The sequence below is a fragment of the Convolutriloba macropyga genome, chromosome 9 (assembly GCF_964194025.1).
Source record: "Convolutriloba macropyga chromosome 9, txConMacr16.3, whole genome shotgun sequence".
Lineage (NCBI taxonomy): Eukaryota > Metazoa > Xenacoelomorpha > Acoela > Convolutidae > Convolutriloba > Convolutriloba macropyga.
In genome coordinates, this window is record NC_134476.1 from 45,226,478 (window position 1) to 45,252,922 (window position 26,445).

Sequence of the window (26,445 nt, forward strand, 5' to 3'; positions counted from 1 at the left end):
TTTCAGATTTCTGTTTTCTTTTCACAGTATCACAAAAATGGTCGCCTCTGTTGCCATTAAAAAAAAGCAACTCTTAGATTTACTGATCCTAATGTAAAGCTTTATTTTGTTTAATTGGCTGGGACACTGTTTTCGCGCAAACTTTGTGCTGTTTGTTTTTGCCTGTGTTTGTCGTTTTTTAGTCGTATGGCATATCCTGGAAAATGAAAGGTATCACTCACTTTCTTCGGAAGAATAAATGAATCTCAATGATTTTGGTTGATAAATTATGTTTTTAATCAGTTTGACATAGATTTTTTTCAAAACAGCAGTGTTTTTTTAAACTTTGCCCTTCTGTTCTTTTCTTGTGGACTTGCTATCAAGTCCCATTGAGGAAAAGTCCCATATTTTTTTCTAATGGAGTGCAGGCTTATTTTTCCTTACCATAGATTTTATCGGATGCCATTTTGATTCGGTAATTGAAAGTTTCAAAAAATGGAGAGTTTTGGTCGTAATTAATATTTGTAATTAGTTGATTTTTGTCGCCGTCTTTTCTGGTAGTCATTTTAATGACAAGTCTCATCGGCCCTCTAAGGTATACTGTTTTATTCATTTAGTGATTTGTTAAAGATAAGGTAATTTTTTTTATCTCTTCCTCATTTGGTAGACAATTAAGTGAAAAATGTAGGTGAGCGGGGTCGGAATATTATGTGCAAACGCATATTACCGAGCCTCCTTGTCTAAGTGTGGTTTTGAAAGGTAAGTTCGAGTTTTTGCCAAAAAGTAGTTTTATCATAAGGGGATGCTTTTTACATGCAGGTTTTTGTGAGGTCATGTAATACTTCAACGCACTGGGTTCGCATTAGGTAAGTTAGAGACGAAAGTTCTATGATAAATGGCCATCGAGTGCATTTACTATGGCGAAATAATTTGACGCTTGTCGAGGAACAGAAGATTTGAAAGAATGTGAAAATATCGAAGCAGGAATCCAACTCAGTTTTGCTCGTCTCATATTGATCTCGTCTCCACGCTGATAACAGCAATGTAGTATGTTGACAGTAACTCGGAGGAAGGCAGTTCATATCACTCGGAAATCACTGCAATTCAACACAGTTTAGTGTCACTTAAGTTTAGAAATTTTTTTTCCTATTCTACTTAGGTTTTCAAAACCAGCAGAAAATCAAAAAGTGTTCATAAATTTTGCAAAATTGAAGAAAAGATTAAACTGTTAGCCAAAAACGTTTGTTCATTTTTTTTTAAAAAAACAAGAAATTAAAAATATAGAAGTTATAACAGGCTGTGAATTATGAAGTAATAATGTTTCCACTATCAAAATTTCTAAAGGAAGATTTTTAAAAAGAGGGCCAAATTTTGAGTACACGTCTCAATGTCGAAAATTATAGTGTGCTTGCGAGTGTAGGTTTGTGCGATGTGATGTGAGAAATAAAGTGTGCGTATCTGTGTCTCAGAGGGAAAGAGATGTTTGGTTTTAAATAAAACTATATAACTTTCTATTCGGTTTCTGTGTGAAAGTTTATTTGATGGATAAATCCTGACATAAAAGAATGCATTGATTTTGTGTAGCGTGTTTGGGTATTTAATTAAATTAAATATGCAAAAAGCTTTGAAACACAAACTTGGTTTCTATCTCGTTTGTTTCAGGGTTAGCTGTGTTAACAGCTGGTAATAGGGTTCTAAGGCTGTTATTTGACAGCGTAACCCCAAATGGCTTCGATGCATCTTTTTCTCGCCACGTGAACTTCTTGCCGACTTTGTCTTGACCTGGCTTCAATATAACTTCCACAGCGCGTCGCTCCTGAATGGACCAGACTAGAAGAAGAATGAAATTCGCATTCCAGGCAATTACTTCAACGTGGTTTATTGATCTCCGCGGGACAACAAAACGCATTATTCTTCTACCGTAGAGCTGTTCGAGAGGGTAAACGAACAGTAAAGCACTGCTGCCCAATTCAAATACCGCAAATTCTGCCGATGACGTCAACAGTTTAGGGAAAACGTCGCAGGCGACTTCCACATCATCATCATGACTGTATTTGATTTTCGATTTTGTCGCATCCCAGTAACACCAATCGGATCCCGCCATACCAACATTATAAGGAAATAATAAATTTTCAAATTTCGGTAGCTCGAATTCAATCAATTTCGAGTTACTGTTCAAAGAACTGTGACGTTCTCCTAGTTGGAATAATTTGCCATTGTTTGTCAATATAATCAAAACATCGGACATCAATTTAAAAGTTCGCATTATTTCACAATCAAAATTGTGGGTGGAAACCTGCTTGTAAGTAACGAGTGGGAACTCAACTTGTAATTTATCAATCCTCAATTCACCATTTCCAACTGTTAACTTGAAGTTTTCGCAAAAATACACCAAAGTGACTACACTTCTAGCCTCCAATTTGGGTGGCTGTAATTTTTTCCCGCTTTCCAGGGACACCGTCAACTCATTTTCGACATTTTCTGGTTCAAGTCGAGTTTCATTTTGAATCATACTCGTCAAACTTTCCTTGAAGGCTTCAATCTGGTTCTGAACAGCTTCAATTTCGCACGATTTAACATTTACCTCTCCTTTGTTTGTTTGGTTTTCAATGTTTTCTTTCTGTTCAGAATATGCTTTTTTGGTAACATGGAACTGTTCGACAAGAGCCGCGTTGTTCAGTGATAGCAAATTCCGACTACCTGTCTGCAATTTCAAAATTTCTTCAATAGCTTTTGAACAATTCTCTTTTTCTTCATTAAGCGTGCGCAAATTTTCTTCAATTTTTTCTAAACAGGCTGTTTTAAGCGCCTCAATTTCCCTCAGAATCGTTTCTTTAAGGTTGTGTTGTTTTTCATTATTCGTAGTCGATGCGTCATTTAAGTGTTCTTTTCGACGTTGAAGCGGCTTCTCTTTCAAATCTAGCTCGGATAAAAGTTCAAAAACTTCAGTTTTCAACTCTTTCGCTCGAACTTCCAAGTCGCCAATTTCATGATTTCTGTGATTTTTCCTACAGTTACAGCAAATTGTTGTATCGCAACTTTTACAGTACTCAGTTTTGAGTATTTTGTGGGTGTTGCAGATAACAGGTGTGTGATCCTTGATCGTTTTGACATTGTGACTTTTCTTGATATGCCCTCCGACGCAAATTGGGCAAAGCAGTTCCTTCTCTGAATCACCCTCTTGTAGACAACTGAGACAGTAAAATAAATCGCATTCTGTTTCACCACATGAACAGCTACTTTGTTGCATGATTGTGATTTGATCGGAAAGGATTAAAACAAAAATGAATCAAGTTTAGTTGCAGTGCTATAATTTGCTGCCACAAAAACCACCGATTAGTAGTTGCTATGTACTAAATTTAATTACTATGCGAAAGTTAAAGTAATTGCCCATCCGGGTCGAGATTATAAAAGTTTTCACTTCCAAAAACGTAAGGATTGCTGTGAATGAGGTGAAAAAAACTCGGTCCTTACAAGAATGATAAATTCACCCTACAAAGTTCAATAACTTGATTTTCTGTTAAAATTCACCAAACTCCGGCTAATGTGGTGAATTGCGTTGAAAAATTTTATTTCTGTGGCAATACAGCAGGCAGGTTTTCTCACAAATTAAGCGGATGATTTAATCTCATGTTAAATTGTTATGTCATGTTAAATCTCTCTGTTGTGATGTTTTCATATCAAACCCCAAACACAAATAATTTTTGAAGTTAAGATAAAAGCTAAAAGCTTCGAATCTAAAACTCAAAATTTAATTATTTGTTTTGTATTTTGTAGCATTCTACCCCAGTTTATAAAAGAGTAGTAGATAAAACAGGGAAACCAGCCACCAGCAAAATTTGTTCCTTTTCTCCTAACGCTAATCGTGCACGTCGAATGGAACAAATTTTACTGCTTGCTGGTTTCCCTGTTTTATCTACTACTGTATATTCACTCTATATTCACTTCTTATACAATTAAAAACTATCCTTTCTTGTCTCACTTAGTGCAAACCACTAGTACAGAGTTAAGCTGGTAATTAACCATTATCAGACGGATCCATGAAGCGGTTTCACCGATAGTTCGGGTTCTATCCCCACCGACTCCGGTGGACGTATCCCAGTACTAGTATAAAACTAACAAGCACGTAAAACCAACTTGCGAAAATGAACTTGAATAAAAAAGAAAACTTGAACAAAAAAATGAAAATATTAAAATAATTAAAACTTTCTTATATTCCCCTAATCAATATTTAACCAATCTAAAACTAAAACTTCCTGTCTCACTTGGCGTAGTGGTTAAATCATCGAGTCTAGTTAAGTTGCTTTAGCAAACGGAAGGTTTGGGGTTCCTTCCTCACTGACTCCAGTGAACGCCGCCTTTCAGGATTCTGATGAAAAAAAACTATGAAACTAAGTGAGATAAAAAAAACAAAAAAAACCAAATTCACAGTTCTTAAAAAGGATGATCCCTGCTGTGAGACTGTATATGGGACACACTGTGATGGGTATACAGTCAAAAACACTGAGATCGGTGGAAACACAGTGATAAGTGTTTTTTTTTCAATGTCTTCTTGAATATTCTCTCTATATTCTCTCTATATTGGATCAATAATTAATCAGAAATTAATTTAAATTAAAAATAAGATAAAAAATTAAAAAATCAAAGCAAAATTTACATTTCACTCTTTAAGAGCGATTCACTCTTATTCGGAGTGATCCGCCAGTAGAAAATATCGCTCTTTTTCACTCTTAAGGAGTGATTCCCTCTTTTTATAAATTTTTATAAATTTTTATATTTTTTATACTTTTATTTCAAATTATCTATACTTTTTAATAAATTTATATTTTCTTTTACTTTTTCTATATTTATTCCATTATTAATAAGAAATGATACAAAATTATAATATTTACATGAGCAATCTTCTTCATTTTGTCTAATGGCTAAAGCACTTTCAGTTCTAGAACTTTGTTTTTCAGTTAGATTTCTACTAAATCCTTTAGTTAATTCTACACCTGGATGCTGTTTCTTTACATGGGCTCGTATCCCATCATATCTCACAATAGAAGCACAATATGGACAATTAACTTTAGCTGAAGTACAACTTCTACATGTATACTTATTCTCATCAAAATCAGTTAGTGGTTTTTTATAATTACATTTATTACAATTTCTGATTAATACTTCTGAGTTATAGTTAGGGTTAGGATTAGGGTTAGGGTTAAGGTTAGGGACTGAGTTAGAGTTAGGGTTAGGGTCCGAGTTAGAACTAGAGCTATAACTAGAGTCAGAACCAGAACTAGAGCTAGAACTAGAGCTAGAACCAGAATCAGAACTAGAGTTAGAGCTAGAGCTGGAATTTGAGTTAGAACCAGAACCAGAACCAGAACTAGATTCATTTTTTAAAGAACAACCCCATGGAGAAAAATCATTAGCACAAACAGCACTTATTGTTATATTACCACATATACATTTATCAATTTTATCTTTATGACATGATTCGTAATGATATTTTAAACAAGCAATGTTTCCACATTTCTGGTTACACTCTAAACATTTTATAACCATTTATAATTGGTCAAATCTGCGAATTTGCAAACGAGCTCCGCTCGTGGTTAACCAAACAACTCCGTTGAACAGTTTGGTAAACCACGAACAAAGTTCGTTCACTGATTTCAATTATACTCAACATATATATTTAGCCAATTTCTCAATTAAATCTTTAGTATTATCTTTAGATTTGATACACTCTGCTAAATATTTATTTCCTAACGTATTGAGTATATTAGTTTTAAATCTCTTATCTAAAATTGCTTCAAGGTTTAATTGCATTTTATTTTTAACATAATTTATAATTTCCTTTCTAAATTCTTCATTATTTACATATAGACTGTTTAAATTCTCTTGTCCCTCTTTATTTAAAATCCCAGTATATTTATGAGTGTAACTGCTTCGCTGATCTGTGTAACAGCTTCGCTGATCTGTGTAACAGCTTCGCTGATGGGTATTCGACCATGTTTCTCCATCTGTATATTCCCTTTCATGTTCCAGATCTTGATCTTGATCTTGATCTTGATTTCTGCCAAATCCACAGTTCAATAATGTACTTGTTCTATTCAACATAGTACTGGCTGCAGTTGCCACATGTCCGTCATTTCCTACTGATATATCAGGACTCATAAAATTATATATCATTAAACCTGAACTTATAATACCTAAAATAGTTGAAAATAATCTAAGACCATTTGCTTTAACAACTTCCTGAGTTAAAACATCATTCTGTATTTTAATACCTTTTAAAGTAAGAAGTTTATTAAAATAAAATTGATAATTATCATGACTAATAGTATTTCTATCTGTTGCATTTATCATGAGTGGTTTCATATATGCTATAAGTTTATTTATATCTTCTCTTCCTAACTCATCTTTTAAACTGAGAGCTTTTAAATCAAGGAAACCAACTCTTGAATCATATATCATTGTTCTATTACTTTTAACAATAATAAAAGTATTTTCTTTCTTATTATATTTAATTATACCATAACGAAGTTCATCTGACATTCCGTCTGTACGATTATAATGGTTACTATTTAACTCATTAATTATTTTACTAAAGTCATGTTCACATTTATATATCTCATTAAAGTTTTTAAATAGATCAGATCCATTATAAGTTGTTAAATAAATAGTATCACAACTCATTCTTGCTGTATTATTTATTTGAGCTGGTTTATGACACATTACAATCATTTGAATATTATAATGTCTACCTTCAGTAAAATAATAGTCTATATCCTTATTTAACTTATCACCCATATCATCAAGTACTATTACACAATTTCGAAATTTTTGCATATTGTTTTTTGTGATCATATTCATATCACATTTATTAAATCCAGTATAAAACTTATTAGTCTCGGGATTTATCCAGTCTCTGTCATCTTTACACACTATAACTACATTTTGATCTTGATTTTGATTTTGTTTTTGATCTTGATTTTGATCTTGATTTTGATTTTGATCTTGATCTTGATCTTGATTTTGATCTTGATTTTGATTTTGATCCTGATCGGTGTAACCACTTCGCGGATCTTGATTTTGGACTGAGTATAATTTTAAGTATTGTCTAACAAAATATGTTTTACCCGTACCAGTTCCACCATAGACAATAGTGTGTAATGGTGACTTTTCATATTCAAATCTAACTAGACTCCTATTCATAAATCCACCAAAGCTTTCTTCTAGTTTTGCATATTTACTCGGTATTGAATCATATACTATAAAACAAAATATAATTAAGAGAATAAAAATTATAACCACACTACCTGTCTCCATTTTTATAAATGAAAACATAGATAAATATAGACATAATTAGACTTATGGGTCTTCGACCATGCTTAGCCATAATTAGAGTTATAATTAGACTATAATTGGAGTTATATTTAGACTTATAATTAGAGTTATAATTAAACATTAATAATATTTATAAGAAAATGCTTATCCTAACTTTTGAGGAATTCAATAATAAATTTAATATTGATAATAGTGCTATGAGTGATATCAGAATAAAAGATATAGGTAAAGATATAAGTCTAACACCAATTGAAATTGTAATGAGAGATCAGACTCCAAATAACGTAAGTGAACCCAACTCCAACATTATTGTAAATTTACATCCAACTGAAGGTACACATTGGGTTTTAGTTATAAGAAGAGAAGGTGGTCCAGTGTATTACTTTGATAGTTTTGGTATAGAAACTCCTCCATTATTCTTAGAAGAGTATGTCAATCTAGGCTCTAATGAAAGAATACAACAATATGATGAATCTTATTGTGGGGCTTATTGCTTATACATGATCTATCTTATTGATAGAGGATTTAGAATTAACAATGCTTTGAATATTCTAGTAATCAATGTAAATATCCAGGAATGTATAATGAGTGTTTCTGTTTGGGTTGTAATGATAAAGTTAATGATAATGATAAAGTTAATGATAATCAGGGAACCTTCTTCACAGATGATAAAGTTAATGATAACGATAAAATTAATGATAACGATAAAGTTAATGATAATGATAATGTTAAGTTTAATGATAATGATAATGATAATGATAATGTTAATGCTAATGATAATGATAATGATAATGTCAATGTTTATGATAATGATAATGATAATGATGAGACTATCTATCAGAGAAATAGTTATAATCAAGGGGGTAGTTATAATCCGCGAAGTAGTCCTAATCTGGATATATCACCACCAAGAAGTAATATAATCCAAACAAGTCCTATTGCCATTAATATAAATGATGATCTATATTCATGGTTAAATGATGATGATATAATTACTGAAGCCGCATTCCCAGATAACTTTAGATGTGTAATATCTGGTCCTAGTGAATGTGGTAAGACATTCTTATTGAAAAAACTAATTCTAGCTAGTATATACTTTGATAAGCTATATATCATTGGACCTACTGGTGATCAGTACCATGGTATAGAAAGAATAAACCCAAAAGCAGATGTTGAATTTATTAAAGATATAAAAGATTTACCATCTCCTGATAAACTACCCAAAGACTTAAAGAAACTAATGATATTCGCTGATGTTAGAGCCAAAGAACAAGTTATTAATGAATACTTTTGTAGGGGTAGACATAATAATTGTAATATGATATATCTTAATCAAAACCTGTTCTCTCTGGATAGGCAGAGTGTTAGAGAGAACTGTAATCTATTTATTTTATTTGAACAGAGAGGTAAAGCCCTCATATCTATATATCAAGATTTCTTTAATAATGTGGAACTTAGTTATAATGATTTTGCTAATATATGTAATAAGGTATGGAAAGAGCCCTATAATTACATTGTCATTGATATAATTAAAAAAAAATATCAATGGTAAACTAAGAATTAATTGGGATCGGAGAGTTTTGTAGTTTAGTTTAAGTATCAGGGAACCTGCTTGGGTTACCACGAGCGGAGCTCGTTCGCAGATAAGTCTAAGTCTAAGTCTAAATCTATGACTATGTCTAAGCCTAAGCCTAAGTAAAGTCTAAGTCTAAGTCTGTAACTAAATCAAACAGACCTTCGTCTGCTAACTATATTAGATGTAAAGTAAAACTTAATACATCACCATTAAAGTCTATAGGTCTTCCAGTCTCATCTTTAATATGAAACTCTATATATTCTATTCTATCTTTAGTTACATTTTGATATAAGATATTAGTTGGTATAATATTTATCAAGTAACCTGGTGGTTCAGTTAGATTAAAAGTATATAATATGTCTGTATCCTTACCATTATCTTTAACACCAGATATCACATTACAATGAATGTTAATATTACTAAAACCCATAATATCAACATTTTTCTGAGATGTATATTTACCTTTATAATAAACTATTTTTCTAAATCCTAGTAATGGGGCTATTGAATTTTCTATGTCAAAGTTAATTGCACTTTGTTTTACTTCCATTAAACTTTTCATTGTATTCTTATCAATTTCTATTATAACATTACCATTAGTTTCTTCTTTTATTAATTCTGCTTTTTCATATAATTCATATGCACCTGGTGTAATACCTAAAAGACGGGTATTTGACCATGTTTCACCTTGGGTATCATATATGAGTTGATTGTTCATTCTATTCACATTAAACACTGAGTTATAAACTGATAATCTAATTAAACCTAATTTTGTTTTATTAAGTACAGGTTCACTAAAGTTAAACTTTTCTGTTGGCTTTATCATTTTAAAGTTAAGTGTGTGTTCTTCTTTAGTTTTAGTTAAAGCATCATGTATCTTTGGTAGTTCCCATAAGATTAAGTTATCAGTCATTTTTTATCTAATAAAAATGGATTTTAATTTGGATGCAACTTATGGTTATAATAATGATATACACAAAAGTAAGATTATAAAGTATAAACCAAATAATCTGGCAACAATGAATACAATCAATACTAACATTAATATTATACTCAATAGAGAAGAGAATCATTCAAATATACACGATTCATATCTAGAGATAGAGTTTGTTGTATCAGATGATGCTGGGGGTGTATTTGCTAATAATGCTAATATTAGATTAGTTAATTATGGTATGATGGCATTGTTTAGTTCAGTTAAACTTGAAACTGGTGGTGGTAGGACCATTGAATATATAGATCATTGTCATCCTAATCTATTGATGTATAAGTTATTAACTAGTACTGATGATGAATATGAGAGTGGTTTTGTTAGAAATCAAGGTAATAGAGATAGTCAACTTAAAGGTGACCATATTGCTGCAGAACGAGGTCATATGTATATGATGGTTAAGATGAGTGATCTATTTGGTTTTGTGAATGATTTAAAAAAGATTATATATGGTTTAGGGTTTAAACTAATATTAAAAAGAAATAATAATGATAGAGCTCTATATAGAATTAATGCTGGTGCTGATGCAGTAGCTAATGATGATAATATAGAAATTAGAGATATATCATGGTGTGTGCCTAGTATTGATCCTAGTAATGATAATAGAATTATTGTACAGAAAGGATTAAATAAAAAGAATAATATAGACTTCAGTTATTATGAAAGAAAGACATTTTATAAGAACGTACCTAATGCTACTAACTTCTTGTTTGATTTAGGTATGGAAAGTGGTATGGAAAGACCACAATATATAATAGTTGGTTTTGAAAATAATAATGTTAATGAACAAACTCATGATGCAAGTACATTTCATATAATGAATGTTACTGAATGTTATTGTAAGATTGGTAGTGAGTTTTATCCTGAAGGTAGAATGAATATTAATTATGGCACTAATAATTATAATGAGGCTTTTAAAGAGATTGTTAGCTTTAATAAAGATTATAATGGGCTACCATATAATATAAAACCGTATATAAATCATAGAACATTCAAAAGTAGTTATAGAATATATGTATTTGATACTAGATATCAAAGTGATCATATAGGTCTACAACCAATACAACTTAATTTTAAATTTAGTGCTGCAGTTGCCGATGTTATATGTCATGCATTAGTATTAACTAGAAAGGTTATTAGTGTTAGTAGTGATGGTAATAAGATGGTTGATATCATATCATAGATATAATTATAATTAAAGTCCTTATCATTATTTCCTACTAGTCTTAACAAAACCTTTAGCATAAATAGTATCTAGTTTCTTTTTATTCTCTAGAGACAAACCTCTAGCTTCAAGTTTAGTCTTCGAGCTTCGCTCGCGGGCAGAGCCCGTAGGCTTAGACTCAGTCTTAGGCTTTGTCTTAGGCTTAGACTTAGACTTATTCATAACAACAAAAGGATTATACTTTTTAACTTCCATTATTTTTTATATATAGAAATGAGTCTTTTAAATAAGTTCAAAACCAATTCATATTGTGTTGGTGGCAGACATTATAGTGGCACTAATAACATAAGAGGAGCTATTACACCAAAAGGTACTAAAATGTTAAGAGGATCCTGCACTAAATGTGGAAGGAATAAATCAATGACAGTATCTGATGCAACAATAGAAGCAGAGGGATTGAAAGATTTCTTTAAAAGTGTTGGTAGAGCTACAGTTAACTTTGGAAAGAAAGTTGCTAATAATCCAATAAGAGCATTAGAGATTGCAAGTAAAATAGGAACTGCAGCGGCATCTAGAAACCCTAGAGCTGCTTTATCAGCCACACCTGATTTAATGAAAATTGCAACTACTGGTGAAGGTATAAAGGTAGTACAAAAAAGAAGATGGTTTATACTTAGGTACAAAGAAAAGATAATTATTTGATTATGATTATATTTATGTTTATGTTTATGTTTATGATTACGATTATCGGTAAATATTTATACTAATATTATTATTACTAAAGACATTGTTATTACTAAACACTAATAACTTTAGCTTAAAAAAACACTTAATTTATTTTTCTTGTTCTTCTTATAATCCTCATATACCTTGACTAATTCATTATATTCATCATTATCTATTTTATTATCATTCATTGATTTAGTATATAGTTTATTAAATTTAACACTAAACTGTTTAGCTAGAATATACATTTGTGAATACTTTATAATTTTATTTCTTATTTTAGTATTAATTGTTTTTGATAATGAACCACAAACAGTTGCTGTAGCAAAAGCTGTGGGTATAGAATAAGGTAATCCTATACCTGTTAATGCAACTGATGTTGTTGTTGCTGTTGTTGCAATTGATGATAATAGTATTTCTGTTATCTCAGCTACGTTAATATAATTTTTATATCTACTTAACTTCTTATTATAATTATTAGTTTCAGTTTCATAATAATTTCTAATATCTTTTATAATGTTAATATTATTGTTAAATTTATTATTAGCTTGAATCTTTTCATTTATCTGCTGTTCATTGACAGCAGCAGCTTCGCGCATCAACCGTTCCGATACTGATGATAAATTTGGATACAGTAAGCTCTCACTCGGTGCTGTTGGATCAGTGAAACTACTTCGTAGATTGGTCATTTTCATTAGTGAAAAAACTTTCTATTTCTTTCGTTATATCTTCTTGTTTAAATCCATAATGCATCTCAAGTCTGTCTTTCTCTTTATTATCAAGTAACTTACTTCGTAAAAGTATAGAAATTATATATATTACTATAACACCTCTAAGAGATTTATTGTATTCTTTCATTTCCCTTAGACCATTAGTAAACATATCATCTAAATGTAAGTTGGTGACATTCTGATTAAACTTATTATTATCAATCTCTTGTTTTAATTGATTATATTTAGAGATAGTATCAGCAGCAACTTTATTACAAAAGTTAACAACATTTGTGACTTCATTTGCTGATTTAATGAATTCTTTAATTAGATTTTCATTAACTTGTGTTTCATTTAGTTGTAATGTTTTAGTTGTAACTTTATCAAAATCACCTTTTCTTAGTTCAGTTATATTTCTACTTAAAATTTCTAATTTATTAGAAGAGGATAATAAGTTATTGTCACAATACTCTTTATTAACCACATCCTTTTCATCTAACGGAGGATGTACATTTGTAATTTTATAGGTATCCTTCATGTCAATATTGTCATTATCTTCTAGGAATAACCCACGAGCCTTACTTAGTGTTAGGTTGTTTGTTGATGTTAATCCGAGAAGTGAGTTCCCTGATTGATTTTTAGCCTGATTGAATCTGTTTCTTGTCATTATTTATTTTAAGAAATTTATTTAATGATTCCAAAACTTTATTATTAGATTCAAAATCAAACTCAGATTTCAATAGTTCCTGTTCATAATATTTACCTTCTATTATCTCTCCATTAATATCTTCTATCTTATATGTTGGTGGTTGTATTTTTAGAACTTCATTAACTTTACACAGTTCTCTATTCCAATTAGAAGTGTAACCTTTAGAGAAGATATTACGTTTATCTGCGTTTCTAACATAATCACCAACTTTAAATTTTGGCTTAATATTCTTAAAATTAAAAGTGTAATTAACCTTATCAGGATTATTAGAAGCATCAACTGGTGTCATGTTAATTGTTGAATTAATGTTATTGTTATATGTTAAGACTGCATCATTTAATATATTTACCCAATTACCATCACCATTGATGAACATAGGTTTATTTATTATGTGTAATAATGTTCTATTGAATCTCTCTATAAACACAGCTTTTAAATCACTATAAGTAGAATATAGTTCTATCCCTGAAGCGGCTTTGCCGGTTCCATATTCTTTAAGTAAAGATTTAAATGTTTTATTGTAAATTCACTACCTCTATCTACCCATAACTTTTCTGGTTTTCTAGGTTGAGAGCCTCTTTGTGGATTTTCGCCTAATACTAATTTAAAGCCATTAGTTATAGATAAACCAGATTTATACTTTAATGGAATAGCCCATGCATATTTTGTGAATATATCTATAACTGTTAATATAAACTTATAATTATTATTGTATTTACTTAAAGATGACTTATCAATTAAATCAGCTGACCATGTTTCATCTTTATATAATGGTATTATTCTTTCTCTTCTAAACTTTGTTATTTGAGGACTAAATACTTCTTTAGCTAGGAGTTGTTGTTGTTCCATCATTATTCATTTACCATAGTTAAAACAAAATTATCTAGTTGTTCTTGATTAATAATATTCATAGATAATAGTTGCTTAGATATATCTAGCATTTCGTCATATAATCCATCATGACGAGCTTTTGTTTCTAGTATTAATAATTCTAGTCTTTCTATTAAATTATTTGGGTTGCTATTTAGTCCCCTACCATATACATCATCTTTTGCCCCCATTATACGTTTTATTGTTCTATATCTAGCACTTTTCTTATCCCCTTTTCCTAAATCATATCTAATATCCTTTAAAAACCTTTTTATTTTGTTTTCATCTTCCTCAACCTTATCATCATATGTTACATTTGTTTTAGTAAGAAAAACAGTAAATGCTTCTGAAAACTCATATACATTATCCCTAACTAAAAATGCACCCTGCTCTAGAATTATATCAACACCATTCATTTTATATCTTCTACTAGGTAAATCTACGAGTTCTAATTTTAATTGAGGATTAGTTTGAGCCCCCATGTCATGAAGAAGTTTGGCTGTTTTTGTATCAACATAAACTGGTGCTATATCTTGAGTTTGCTTTATGGTCCCCTTTATATTAGGGACCCTTTATGGTCCCCTTTATACATGTTTTATATTAGGGTTAGTAAGAAAGTTTATAAATTCATCTGACAACTCAAATATATTATCATTAACTATAAATGAATTTTCTTGGTAAATTAGTTTAACACCATTCATTTCAAATTCACCAATATCTAAATTTCCGAACTTTAACTTTAATTGGGGGTTAGATTGAACTGACATCAAATTAATAATTTGAGCCGTGTCTTTATCTACTAACATTCCTGGTTTATCTCGAGCTTCCTCTACAGCTTTGCCATTGGACTTCATTAAGGCTTCATTAAACTGGGAACCAACTTGCTCGATCTGCGAAGCAGTTTCACCAATCTGGGAACCAGCTTGCTCGATCTGCGAAGCAGTTTCACTGATCATCTTAGTTTGTTTATCTAACTCTTGATTTTGCCAATCTATTGCTCTTAATGTTTGTTCATTATGAGTTAGCCATGTTTCATTGTTTGCATTTAGTGTTTTAGTTAAAGGATCAAATAACTCTTCTATTTCACCATAATATTCTTGTTGTTTTACTTTATCGTCTAATCTATTTCTTCTGTTTTGTTTTTCTAGATTGTTTAATTCTATAAGTTTATCTAGTTTAGTCGTTTTTTTATAATTTTAATAAATCATTATATAGTGTAATTGCAGCAAGGATTAACTTTCTATCATCATTAATGGTTAGTTTTTTAATATTATTTATCAGCGAAGCTGTTTCACAGGTCTTTATCGGTGAAACCGCTTCGTGGATTTAAATTTAAATATGCTTCACAGATTTTGTTTACTAGATCTCTTTTCAATAGATATAGATATTCATCGTGAGGATAGCTTTTAATGTTATTTACGTAAAACCTTTTATCATAAAAATTACTTAGTTTTATATTTAGTTTTATATTTAGTTCTATATTTAGTTTTATAAATTATTATAGTATTAGGTATTCGAACCATACGGTTTAGTTTTTAAACCATCTACAATTCTTTTATCATCAAATGGTGATAATGCAAGCTTTTTTTCATTTACAATATTCATATCATGTTTAATTGATCTTAGTTTAAATTGTTCAACATATTTGTTTTCATTGTTAAACAATGCATTATAATAATCATCTCTGTTTAGTTGATGTTTTTGAGATGGTTTGGTTACACCTTTTGCTTTAAGAGTTTGTTCTTTTGTTGTTTCAAAATAGTATACTTTTGGTGCTAAAAATATAGCTTCTGTTATGTATTCGTTTTTTAACTCGTCTTTCATTTGTCCTAATTTACTTCCTATGTATTCTTTCATTTTGTTTGGGTCATCTTTTAGATGTATGTGTAAGCTATCAGTATCCATGTAACATAAGCTGAAATTATTATTATATATTGGTTTCAATACATTATACACAAATTCATAAATCTTAAGTTTACTAAGTTCTAATATTACAAATCCTATATAATTAAATTTATCTTGTTTAACTACACTTCTATAATTGTGTATAGCAACAAGATTATTAGAAAATTTTGATGTTGATTTATATGTTGCTTTACCTACTAGTTGTTTGCATCTATCTAGTTTATTTACAATTTCTACATCTTGTCTATTTCTTACATTTTCTAAAGTTTTACCATAGAATGAGTTACTCATTAATTTATAAAACATTTCACCAAATTTATCATTATTAGCTTTTGCTTCATCTCTTTTCTTTACATTATACTCTATATATGGTTTTAACCATTTACTTTTCTCATATTCGATTTTTTTGAGAATTGTTATATCTTCTAACTTAACACCATTGTTTAAATACCAATCAAGCATTCTTCCTTCTATAACATAGTTATTTTTATCATGTAATGTAAGCATTAATTTCTCTAATGGTTTGTATTTATTGGGTTTGTTTACTTCTTGATAATTAGTAAATTCTTCAGTATATGGTTTTGAATTTTCTGGAAAATAAGGGAAGACTTCTGTTTTCTGTTTGAGGTCATTGGAATATTTAAAATTTATTTCATATATTACACCAAAGTCTCCATCTTTAGTAGTTTCGTAAAGTAGGTCATTACATTTAATAAATTCACCAATATGTAGTTCTTCTACCATACATGATGGATATAATGAGTTAAAATCAAAATATAATAGATAGTCTTCTTGTGCTTTATTTGAGTCAAAGGCCATGCTATGCAATGGGTCAAAGTCCATGTTATCCAATAACTTGCATAATTTATTTATTTCATAATGTTCTGGTTGTGTATATCTATTCCAAGGTTTAACATATCTATCACCAAGTATTGATGCAATACCACCTCTTATTCCTTTTTCAATCATGAGTAATATATCATATGTATCTTTTTGGTAATGTTTTAATCTTTGTTCTGTAAACTTTGATCCACATATCCATGATAAACTTGGTGATGAATATCTATAACATGGATCTATTTTATATTCATCTATACATTTATCTCTAAATTTTTCAAATACCTTTGCTAGTAATTTTACATCTTGTTTTAGATACATAATTGTATAATCTGCAAAAGTTTTACAATCATTGTCAAATACTTTTTTAGCATTAAGATAATCCTCATCTGATATTCCCTCTTGTTTTAGTTTAGAATAGAATGTTTCTTGTGGAGGAAACTCAGTTGAATTCATTTTTTCTTCCCATTTTTCATCAATCCAGTCATAAGGATAAAATCCTTTTCTTTGTTCTCCACCTAATGTTTTTGCTACTACATCTAAACTTAGTGGTGTAAAAAATCTAAATGCATCTAATATTCTAATACATACTATATTTAAAGAAAAGAACTCTTCTTCTGTTTTAGCTAATGCTTTCATCTTCAACTTTGTTATAGCTAATTCTTTAATGAAAAGATGTATGTCATATTTTGATCCATTATAAAAGTATAGTGGAACAAAATTAGGTTTCTTAGCATTTAAATTACGTATATTATGAGTATATCCTCTAAATTTACCATTAAAGTGGTCATGATCTCTTACTATGTCTTCACCTAATTTTTTATTACAATAGAAACAAATATTAGGTTCTCCAGTAACTGATTCATCATTCATTACAATGTTTTCATTCAGTAGTTTTTTAAATTTATCCTCATATTTTATTATAGTGTTGGCTAAATGTTCACCACAATCTTTACCCATATAAGTAACTTCATGTTCTTCCATTAGATCAGGATAACTAGATTTAATTATAAGATTATAACAGAATGGTTTTTGTGTGTTTACTTTAGTGTTAAAACTCTCAATATCACAATACATTGTAAAAGGAACTCTGTTTTTGTAACACCATTTATCAAACTGATGGTAATCATTATGCGAATAGGTAATTGTTACTGCTTTATGTTCTTTACACATTATTTTATGATTTTCTAATATTTGTTCTGATGAGTAGCTTGTTAGACAATTTAAACATGGATATGACATTCTATTTGAATTTCTAATTACAGTGGATATATTAGTACATAAAACATAGTGATTTTTATATAATAAAAGATTACAACCCTTATAATTATTATGAGATCTAAATATCATTCCTTTAATTCTTTTATCTTCATCAATCTCAAATATATTAAAATCTACATTATTCAATTTGTGTAACTTTTTTATATCATTATAATTATATGGAAAATCAAAGGATGGTAAAATAATTGAATTGAGATGATCTAAATATTTAGATATTCTTTGTTTATCCTTTGTTGCTGGAAACACATATGCTAATAAACTCCAAATTATACACATATCATCATCCACAATCTTAACATTAATAATATATGTTGATTTGAAAGGTAATTCTATATACGATCCACCAGCTGAATTATTATACGAAATATGTAATGTTCGTGATATTCTCCTTTGAATCATCCAACCTGATTCTTTTAATTCTGCCTCCTTTAATAATTTTTCTATTTTATTCAAATGTGATATGTAAATACCTGCTGTGTAAACTTGTGGAATAGTAGTATGTCCCATAATAAACTTTGTTTCTCCTTTTTTATATTCAATTTCTTCGGATAAATATATTTTTATTGGATTATGAATAAAAGATGTTATGTTAGTAAAAATATCTTCAAAGTTATCCTTATATCCATCATCTTTATTGAGAATTGATTTTATTTGTATAACAGAATTATTAAAACAAGTATTAATATCATTGGGTAATGTCTTGATATATTCATCTAATTTATTCATCATATCTTGATTTTGATATTTTTCCACTTTATCCTTATGTATTTTACTCGAGTAATGTTTATGAAGTGTTTTATTAGTTTTGAACTCTCTGTTACAAGTTTCACAAAATATATCCATTATTTTTATTTCGAAATTTTTAAAAAATAATTTTTCATATATTAAATGTTGATCAAATATTTTAAAAATAATTCAAATCTAACATTTTGGCGATATTTTTAAAATTCATCAAAAAATGAGTTATTTAATCAATTTTTAAAATATATAATTGCAAAAATGTGGATCTCAAGCAAAAAATTGAGTGAATATAAAAAATTAATCAAAATGAGCTATTTGATCAAAATTTACTATGTATAAAGTAATTATAAATTTGACTAACACAGTGAAAATTTAGTGAATGTGAAATTACTCAAAAATGAGCTATTCGATCGAAATTTTAATGTCTGTAGAGTAATTGTAAAATGTGGCATCCCAGCGAACGTTGAGCGAATGCGAGGGTGCGCTGGGATCCACATTTTACAATTACTTAAAAGCAGAGACAAAATACGAGATGTAAATGTCATGATATTAAAAAGCTACGAACAGCACAATTTGTCTTCTTTAACCTTTATTTTGGTTAAAACATTTGGTCTTTGCTTAGGTGTAACAAGTTGCGCAAGATTCTAAAAATTTGATTTAGATTTCATTGTATTTTTTCTCTGCTTGCACCGCAAAGTTCATTAAACTGCTATGCTTTTTTTACCGTTTTTCATGTTGCTACCAATCAAAAGCACAATTTTAATGAACAAAAAATAAGAGTAGCTCAGCTTAAAATCCTGATGCATACAAATGATACCAAAAAAGTACCGGGCTCAAGTAATCTCCAGCAAAAGAAGTGTGCGAGAGTTCATTCAAAAAATGCAAGGAAATTCCTTGACAAAATGGCACAAAATTCGAATTTGGACGAGTTGTCACTCATGGTTTTGATTTAAAATGGGATCAGCCGTGCGTCAATTTTTTAAGCAAGCTAAAATGTCTGGTTTACTTGGAAGTTAGAAAGCCTACAAAAACTTGCATTTTCAATATCTTAGATTCCACTAAGTTGCTGCTCCTATGGATTGATCAAAAGCTGTTGGCAATCTCTTCCAAATAAGGAACCGGAAGTTTTGTAATAGTCATCAAGGAGTCCAAATCTGAATCCAAATGAAAATTTGTGGGATATTTCAAATCAACAATTACGAAAACAGACATTTCGTCAAAAATTGAATGAAAAAGTGTCGGTGTCAAAAAAACCACACAGATTATGTTAGAAATTTGTGTCAAAAACTATACGAACAGTTTGATTGATTTGAAAAAAAGCTAAAACGTAATGAATCAATACTAGGAACCAACTTTAACGCAAATTATTTATTATTTGATGTTTGTGACACTGCTTAAAATTACTTTTAAATGTACCTAGCATTTTGGTATCATATTAAATGTACGAAAAAAAGATTCCAAATACATTTTTTATAATATTGAAGAAGGAGTTTCTTCTGCTCAGACCATTCACTGCACATAAAAAAAGTAATATTCTGGGAATCCGAGCTAGTTTAATAACCATCCCAAATTTTGAGGAAGTCTGATACGTGCTCTAAGCCACCAATAATAAAAACTCCCTTATTTTTTTTAATAGCGGTAACAAACTTGAGAAGATATGGAGATTAAAGTCCAAAACTGGTCGTAAAAAAGCAGTGAAATGCAAGATAGCAAATTTTTACGTAACAGGAGGCGTTGATTTCAAAAATATAATGAAACCTTCGATTAATTGTTTATAATGGACTTCTTTTTTGGTAGACATTTGATCCGACTCTTTGATTTTCCATGATTACGGAGTTTCCTGGAAACTATTTTAGTTTTTTCCCAAATACAAGAATATCAAACAAAATTAGGGTTATTTTCTTTTGCCTCTTTAAAAGACATTTTTATGCAAAAAAAAATGAGAGGCGAAATTAAGAAGTTTGATGAAAATTCGAAACAAAAGTTGCTATAAATTTCTAGAGTTTGAAAATATAATTCATAATAGTATCGTTTTTTTGGAAACATTTTTTTACAACAAAAGTCAAATTGTTTGTGAGAAAATTATTGTGTACATAGGTTTCCGGTTGAGGCAGGCGTCGTTGACTGATTACCGCCAAAAAAACAAAAGAGTGAGAATCAGAGTCGAATGCTTAATTTTGATGTTGGACTACTGAAAGACATCTGTTACGTTGTTTCATAGATCTGTCTCAAAATAGCATTTAAAATGAACCAAACAGAGCTTCTAAAATTTTAAGTCTCATTTTTGCTCCACGCTTTACCGGCTCTACCCGCGTTCTCTAACATTGTGTCAAGAGACTAAGGGTGGCGTCACTTCAATTTTCAAATACAAAAGAATAGTTTGACAAACTCATGGCAAAATTAAATAATTACTCTGTCAGATGATCTTGCTACCTCAAAGCATGACGTTGAGGTTTCGTGGCTCTGCATGAAATCGCCAAGAATTTACGGCATTTATCGAGAGCAGCGTGGCCAAAATTTTGAAATGATTTCTGAAGATGTCGGAAATTTAAATTCATGCAAGTCAACTCTGACTATGGATATAGAAACTTCTGACAATTTTTTTTCTGGCACTGTAAAGTTTTGGCACATTAGAACTTCCAGACCGCCAAATATATTTTTTTAAACATCAAAAAATTGACCTTTTTTGTCTGGAAGTTTAAACATCATATGGGCCTCTTGAAACAAAATATTACCATGTAAAAGTTGTCCCGCTTTTCACCCCTATTTGTTTAACTCCCTATCATTTCACTTCTCCATTATTCCACCCTTCTATATTTTCGCCTCTATCTTTTCACCCCGATTTTAACCTTTTATATAATTGGTAAAATCAACTTAGAAAAATAAGTTGGCCATGCCTATAAAAGCTTGATTTTGATTGCAATATGATTCGCGAAACATCTGCGTTCTTATCGGGATTTGAAAAAAAATTACTATAAACAGCTTGCGATGTCGCGAAGTTCTCAAAACTCTCGACTTCACATTGGAGTTTGATAATATTTTTTCAGTTGATAATATTGGAGTTGTAAAATCAATTATCAGTTTGTCAAAAAAAGATAATGAAACAATCGGTGGCTAATCGTACAATTTTGGTAATCTCTAATATTTTTGATCAATCAAATAGGTAACTCAACGATCTAAACTATTCGAAGTATTACAGTTTAATATGCAACTGCCGAACAGACGAACACAAACAAATGGAGCTAGTTCATTTCTAGAGTTCAAATACAAATGCTAGTGATTCCAAACTTGAGAAAGAACAATACAATTCAGCACCGCAGTTTATTTGAATAATAATTCACATAAAAGTTAGCTTTGAATAATAATTCACATCAAACTAACCTTAGCGCGACTTATGAAAAGACTTTAAAAGTCTAGTTGGGGGTAGGAGGGAGGCAATATTGACTATAATTACAGGGTCCAGCTTCCTGTTAAAGTCGAGCAAAAGTCTTTTCATTACGAAGAAAGTCCAGCTAAGGTCTTTTCATGGGTCCACCATTAGTATATTCATAAGTCTGTTTTTTCAGAATTCGAAAATTTTATTTTTTTTCTGCTTCTGTAAATGCAGAAGAAGAACAAGAGCAAGACTAAATAGCTTTGCACCAGAGCAGTCCAACTTACGAAACAGTGGGAAAACTGCCAAAAGCCTTAAAAATTTTGTCAAAGCTCAAGATAAACAGTTATGGAAGCTTGAGTATATTATCAAATACCTTGATTCAATGAAACCAGCTAGCTTAGGCGTATTGGTCCTAATCCTATTAGCCATGACCAAATTTCGGAGTTATTCAGTTTGTTTTCCCTTCCAAAATTATGAGCCATCGTTTTTAAAAAACAAAGCAAATTTTTGAGTGATTTGTGGTTCTTCTTAATTGTAAAAGACGAAGGAGCATATATGCTGACAACGCTATATGCAACATTACACATTAAATTTTAAAGGCAAAAAAGAGATTCATGAAAAAACCAATGATGGACCCATGAAAAGACTTTAACTCAACTTTGTTTGCAAACATTGTGTCGAGCTTAAGTCCAGCCCGAATTTCGGGTTGAGACAAAGTTTTTTGTAAAATGTTGGGTCCAGATAAAATCTTATGCAAAAAATCTGAGTCAAACCAAAGTCCAGAATGTCCAGAGAGTTCAGCTAAAATTATTTCATAGCTCAAATAAATCGAGTATGGTCTTATCATAGTACAATTTGGTCGAGCATTGTTTTTTCATAACTCTGTACATAGATAGCAGACAAAACAACTCAAGTGGTAAACGAAAGCGAAAGTAACATCAACTATTCAACGGACAGTCCTCTAGTTCAAACAAGGGAATTAGGAGCAACGACAAGCGGCCAAGTTACGGAGAACGTTTCGGCAACATCTTCAGCAAACCAAGGTGTGAAAAACGGATGAAGAAACTTGATACCAAATTTAAAACCAAGATGTGGCTAGAAAAGGCAAGGTTCGAACGGAGGAAACTATATCTGGAAATGCAAACAAATGATTTGGAAACCAAGCATCAACTATTGGAGGACGAGCGTGAACTAGAGCGCAAAGTGAAGAGAACAGCATCAGAGATTGATTATGTTCGTTACTAATCAACTAGTGCTCAAGACGAATCACCCTTCAATTAGACCCCAAAGAAGAGAAATGTCTCAGACTGGGGCAGTAGAATTGACAACCTTCTAGCTCAAAACCGATCAAGAGTTCGCATCGAAGCAACCCCTTAAGTGAACAGGCATAGTCACTTCTCACGCGATTGCAGTTCACGAAACTGTTCTTCAAAAATTGAAGACTGAGACATTTTCCCCAGAGCTGGTCTAGAATGAAACACTGGTTACTCATGTACATATCAAAGATGAATTTGAACATTTTTGATGGAACCCTCTACAATGGCCGGGGTGGTCTTTTATGTATATTGCTAACGTAGATCAACGGCCAATACCAGACTCGGAGAAAATGAGCCATCTGAACTCTACTGACAGGCAAGACCCAGTCAGTTGTCTCTGGAAGGGGCTATTCTGGACAGTTCTATAGTGCTGCATGGAGTATTCTGGGGAGGAAATTTGGGATGCCTCATGTGATCATCGATGAACAGCTAGAGAGTCTTCGCAAAACTAGTCAGATGAATCCTCACTACTCAACAAGTCTGATCAGTATTTAAGTTATTGCTTCAATTTTTGTGAAAAAGTTTCAAGAGTAAAGGCAGATTCGTGATCTGCAATCAAGTTCGGCACTATACGTGGCAGTAGATAAACTACCTCAAGTTTTACGTTGATGATAAAAATGAAGCCTGGCATGTTCTCTTTTTGTTTGAAACATGGCTATCTATGATGGCATTCGTTTACGATGGGTTTTCATTTTTCAAGGAAGAGCAAAAAGAAGAAGACCGAAGAAGCACAAGAAGAGACAAACGGCTCTCAAAAACAATAAACTTTTCACGCGAGTGGGACTCAACAATGAAGAATAGTATCCAAACGCAACAAAGGCAATGCAAAACAACCTTTACATGGATGATTTCATCAAATCAGTAGAAACCCCTGAAGAAGCGATTAAGGAAGTGATTGAAGTGACAAAGTGAATAAGCAACAACAATGCCTGGTGAAGAAGCCGAATTCCTGAGATGGAAAGAACAATTTTCAAATGTAGCTGAAACCAGAATCGATAGCAGATACTTTAATACAGCAAGAGATTTAAGATAATAGTGAAATCAGTGGCATACTTACAGCACGCATTTGGCAAAAAACCGGCAGCACTTGTACTCAGAGTTGCAGAAAAATAAAAAGATAAAGTAATTATCTTCAAGTTACTACAGCGAGAACAATTTGGTGAGGAGATGAAATCACTGAAACCTGGAAAAAATCTAAGAGCAGCAAAATCCTACACCACTTACTGTCCCTTGATGTTGAAAGACTTATTCAAGCCAAAGGCCGAATAGGCGAAGTTAAATTTGACATCTATTCAAAGCATCCAATATTGCTACATTAAAAACAAAATGCGTTTGGATTGTTCTTGCAAAATGAGCACAGGGAAAATCAACACTGATTTTCTTTGTGAAATTCCCTGTTGGAATTCAAAAATTTTCACGGTGCGGAACTAAGTTTTAATAAGTACAGAAACAGAGCAGATTACTTGTTAGTTCTTGTTTCATTCAATTATCATTTGCACAGGCTGATTCCAGTTTCCTGATTGGTAAATCTCAAAAATCTGTTACGAAGAAACACAAAATTTTGTGTTTTTCCCATAAATTACGATTATGTATAAATTATAAAATCCAGGCCTATCAATGTAGTTCAAGTTCAATAAACATTGTTCAACAGTAGATATGGATCCTAGGCATATAGAACGACTTAAGATCGATAAAGAAGAAGTGTGATACCTGAAGAAAAGCCAGAGCACAAACGGTAAAACCAGTAATGGCCGATTTACCCGAAGAGCGGCTAGATGCTTCAACCGCCTGTACGAAAGTTGGAGTTGACTACTTTGGCCCTTTCATTGTGAAGATTGAGCGAAGAAAGAGGAAGCGATGGTGTTGTCTGTTTATAAGTCTAACTATGAGAGCAGTGCATATAGAGGTGGAACCCAAGTTGGACACAGATAGTTGTGTTACCGCAATGTTGGGATCTTTTGCGCTAAGAGAAAAAACAAGTACATTTTTTTAGCGACAACGGGACGAACTTTGTTGGAGCTGAAAAAGTTTGCAGAGTTCTTTGCTGCATGGACAAAAGAAGGGATCGAAGAACATCTAATTAAACGAGCAATCAGATGGAAGTTCAATCCTTAGCACGTCACACTGGGGGAGTATGGGAGCGGCTGGTTAGACGTTGCGAGAAAGCAAAGTATTCAATGTTTGGGAACAAATCAGTCACATAAGATGATTTTTCATGAACGATATCTATTGTTGAGCAGACATTGAACACAAGACTGTTGACACCAGTCAGTTCAGACGTTAATAACTTCGAAACTTGGTCCTCCAATCATTTCCTGCTGGGCAACAGCAAAGTTTGTTAACCCTATCTTTCATTCGCAAATGAGTTTGTCGACCATTGTACGCTCTTTCGACAAACTCAAGCCTATGCAAATCTCATTTGGACAGATTTTGCGAAAAGTAACTGCCAACGTTAAACAACCGGCAAAATGATGATTTACAGCCAATGAAACCTTTAAGGAAAACGATCTCGTTTGGTTGATTAAAAACAACGATAGGCAAAGGTATTATAATCTGGATCGAGTAAGGGACACCATCGATAAGTCTGACCCTGCGATTCGATCAGCAATAGTTCAAACGAATGACAGAGATTACAGGAGACCAGTAGTGAAGCTAGCTCCCTTGCTACCAGGAATAGATGTTTTCGCGATAGATAACAGTGCCGGCGTTGTTGAGGTTACGCTTCAGCTAATTAAATATATGGAAGGTCAAATCAACCAGTGATGCTAGAATAGCATGACAAGCGAAATTTAAAGCTACGTTCAATCGCAACCATATTGATTTGTTCAATTTCGTCAACATTTTTATTCAGTAGATATATTGTAATACAAATAGTGAAACTCACACTGGAGCTATCTCAACATCAGCAAAATGAAATTTAATTATATTGCA

General features: G+C 31.3%; 1 protein-coding gene across 3 annotated transcripts; it reads right to left on the reverse strand.

Annotated features, from left to right (window-relative positions):
- Nucleotides 1-723: 723 nt before the first annotated feature.
- Nucleotides 724-22,054, reverse strand: LOC142345406 (uncharacterized). Of its 3 annotated transcripts, XM_075397455.1 has the most exons (3): nt 21,947-22,054; nt 1,658-3,296; nt 724-1,076 (listed from the first exon to the last, which is right to left on the reverse strand). In XM_075397455.1, exons 2-3 carry the CDS (start codon nt 3,227-3,229, stop codon nt 1,074-1,076), a joined length of 1,575 nt encoding a protein of 524 aa, XP_075253570.1. In that variant the 5' UTR covers nt 3,230-3,296; nt 21,947-22,054; the 3' UTR covers nt 724-1,073. The 3 variants fall into 3 exon arrangements, with proteins under 3 accessions (XP_075253570.1, XP_075253569.1, XP_075253568.1); XM_075397454.1 differs by lacking the exon at nt 724-1,076 and having other exon boundaries at nt 1,505-3,286; XM_075397453.1 differs by lacking the exon at nt 724-1,076 and having other exon boundaries at nt 1,505-3,296.
- Nucleotides 22,055-26,445: the final 4,391 nt, after the last annotated feature.

Excerpts from the sequence above, each read along its gene's own strand:
- LOC142345406 (XM_075397454.1), bottom strand. The coding sequence starts at position 3,229 with ATGCAACAAAGTAGCTGTTCATGTGGTGAAACAGAATGCGATTTATTT.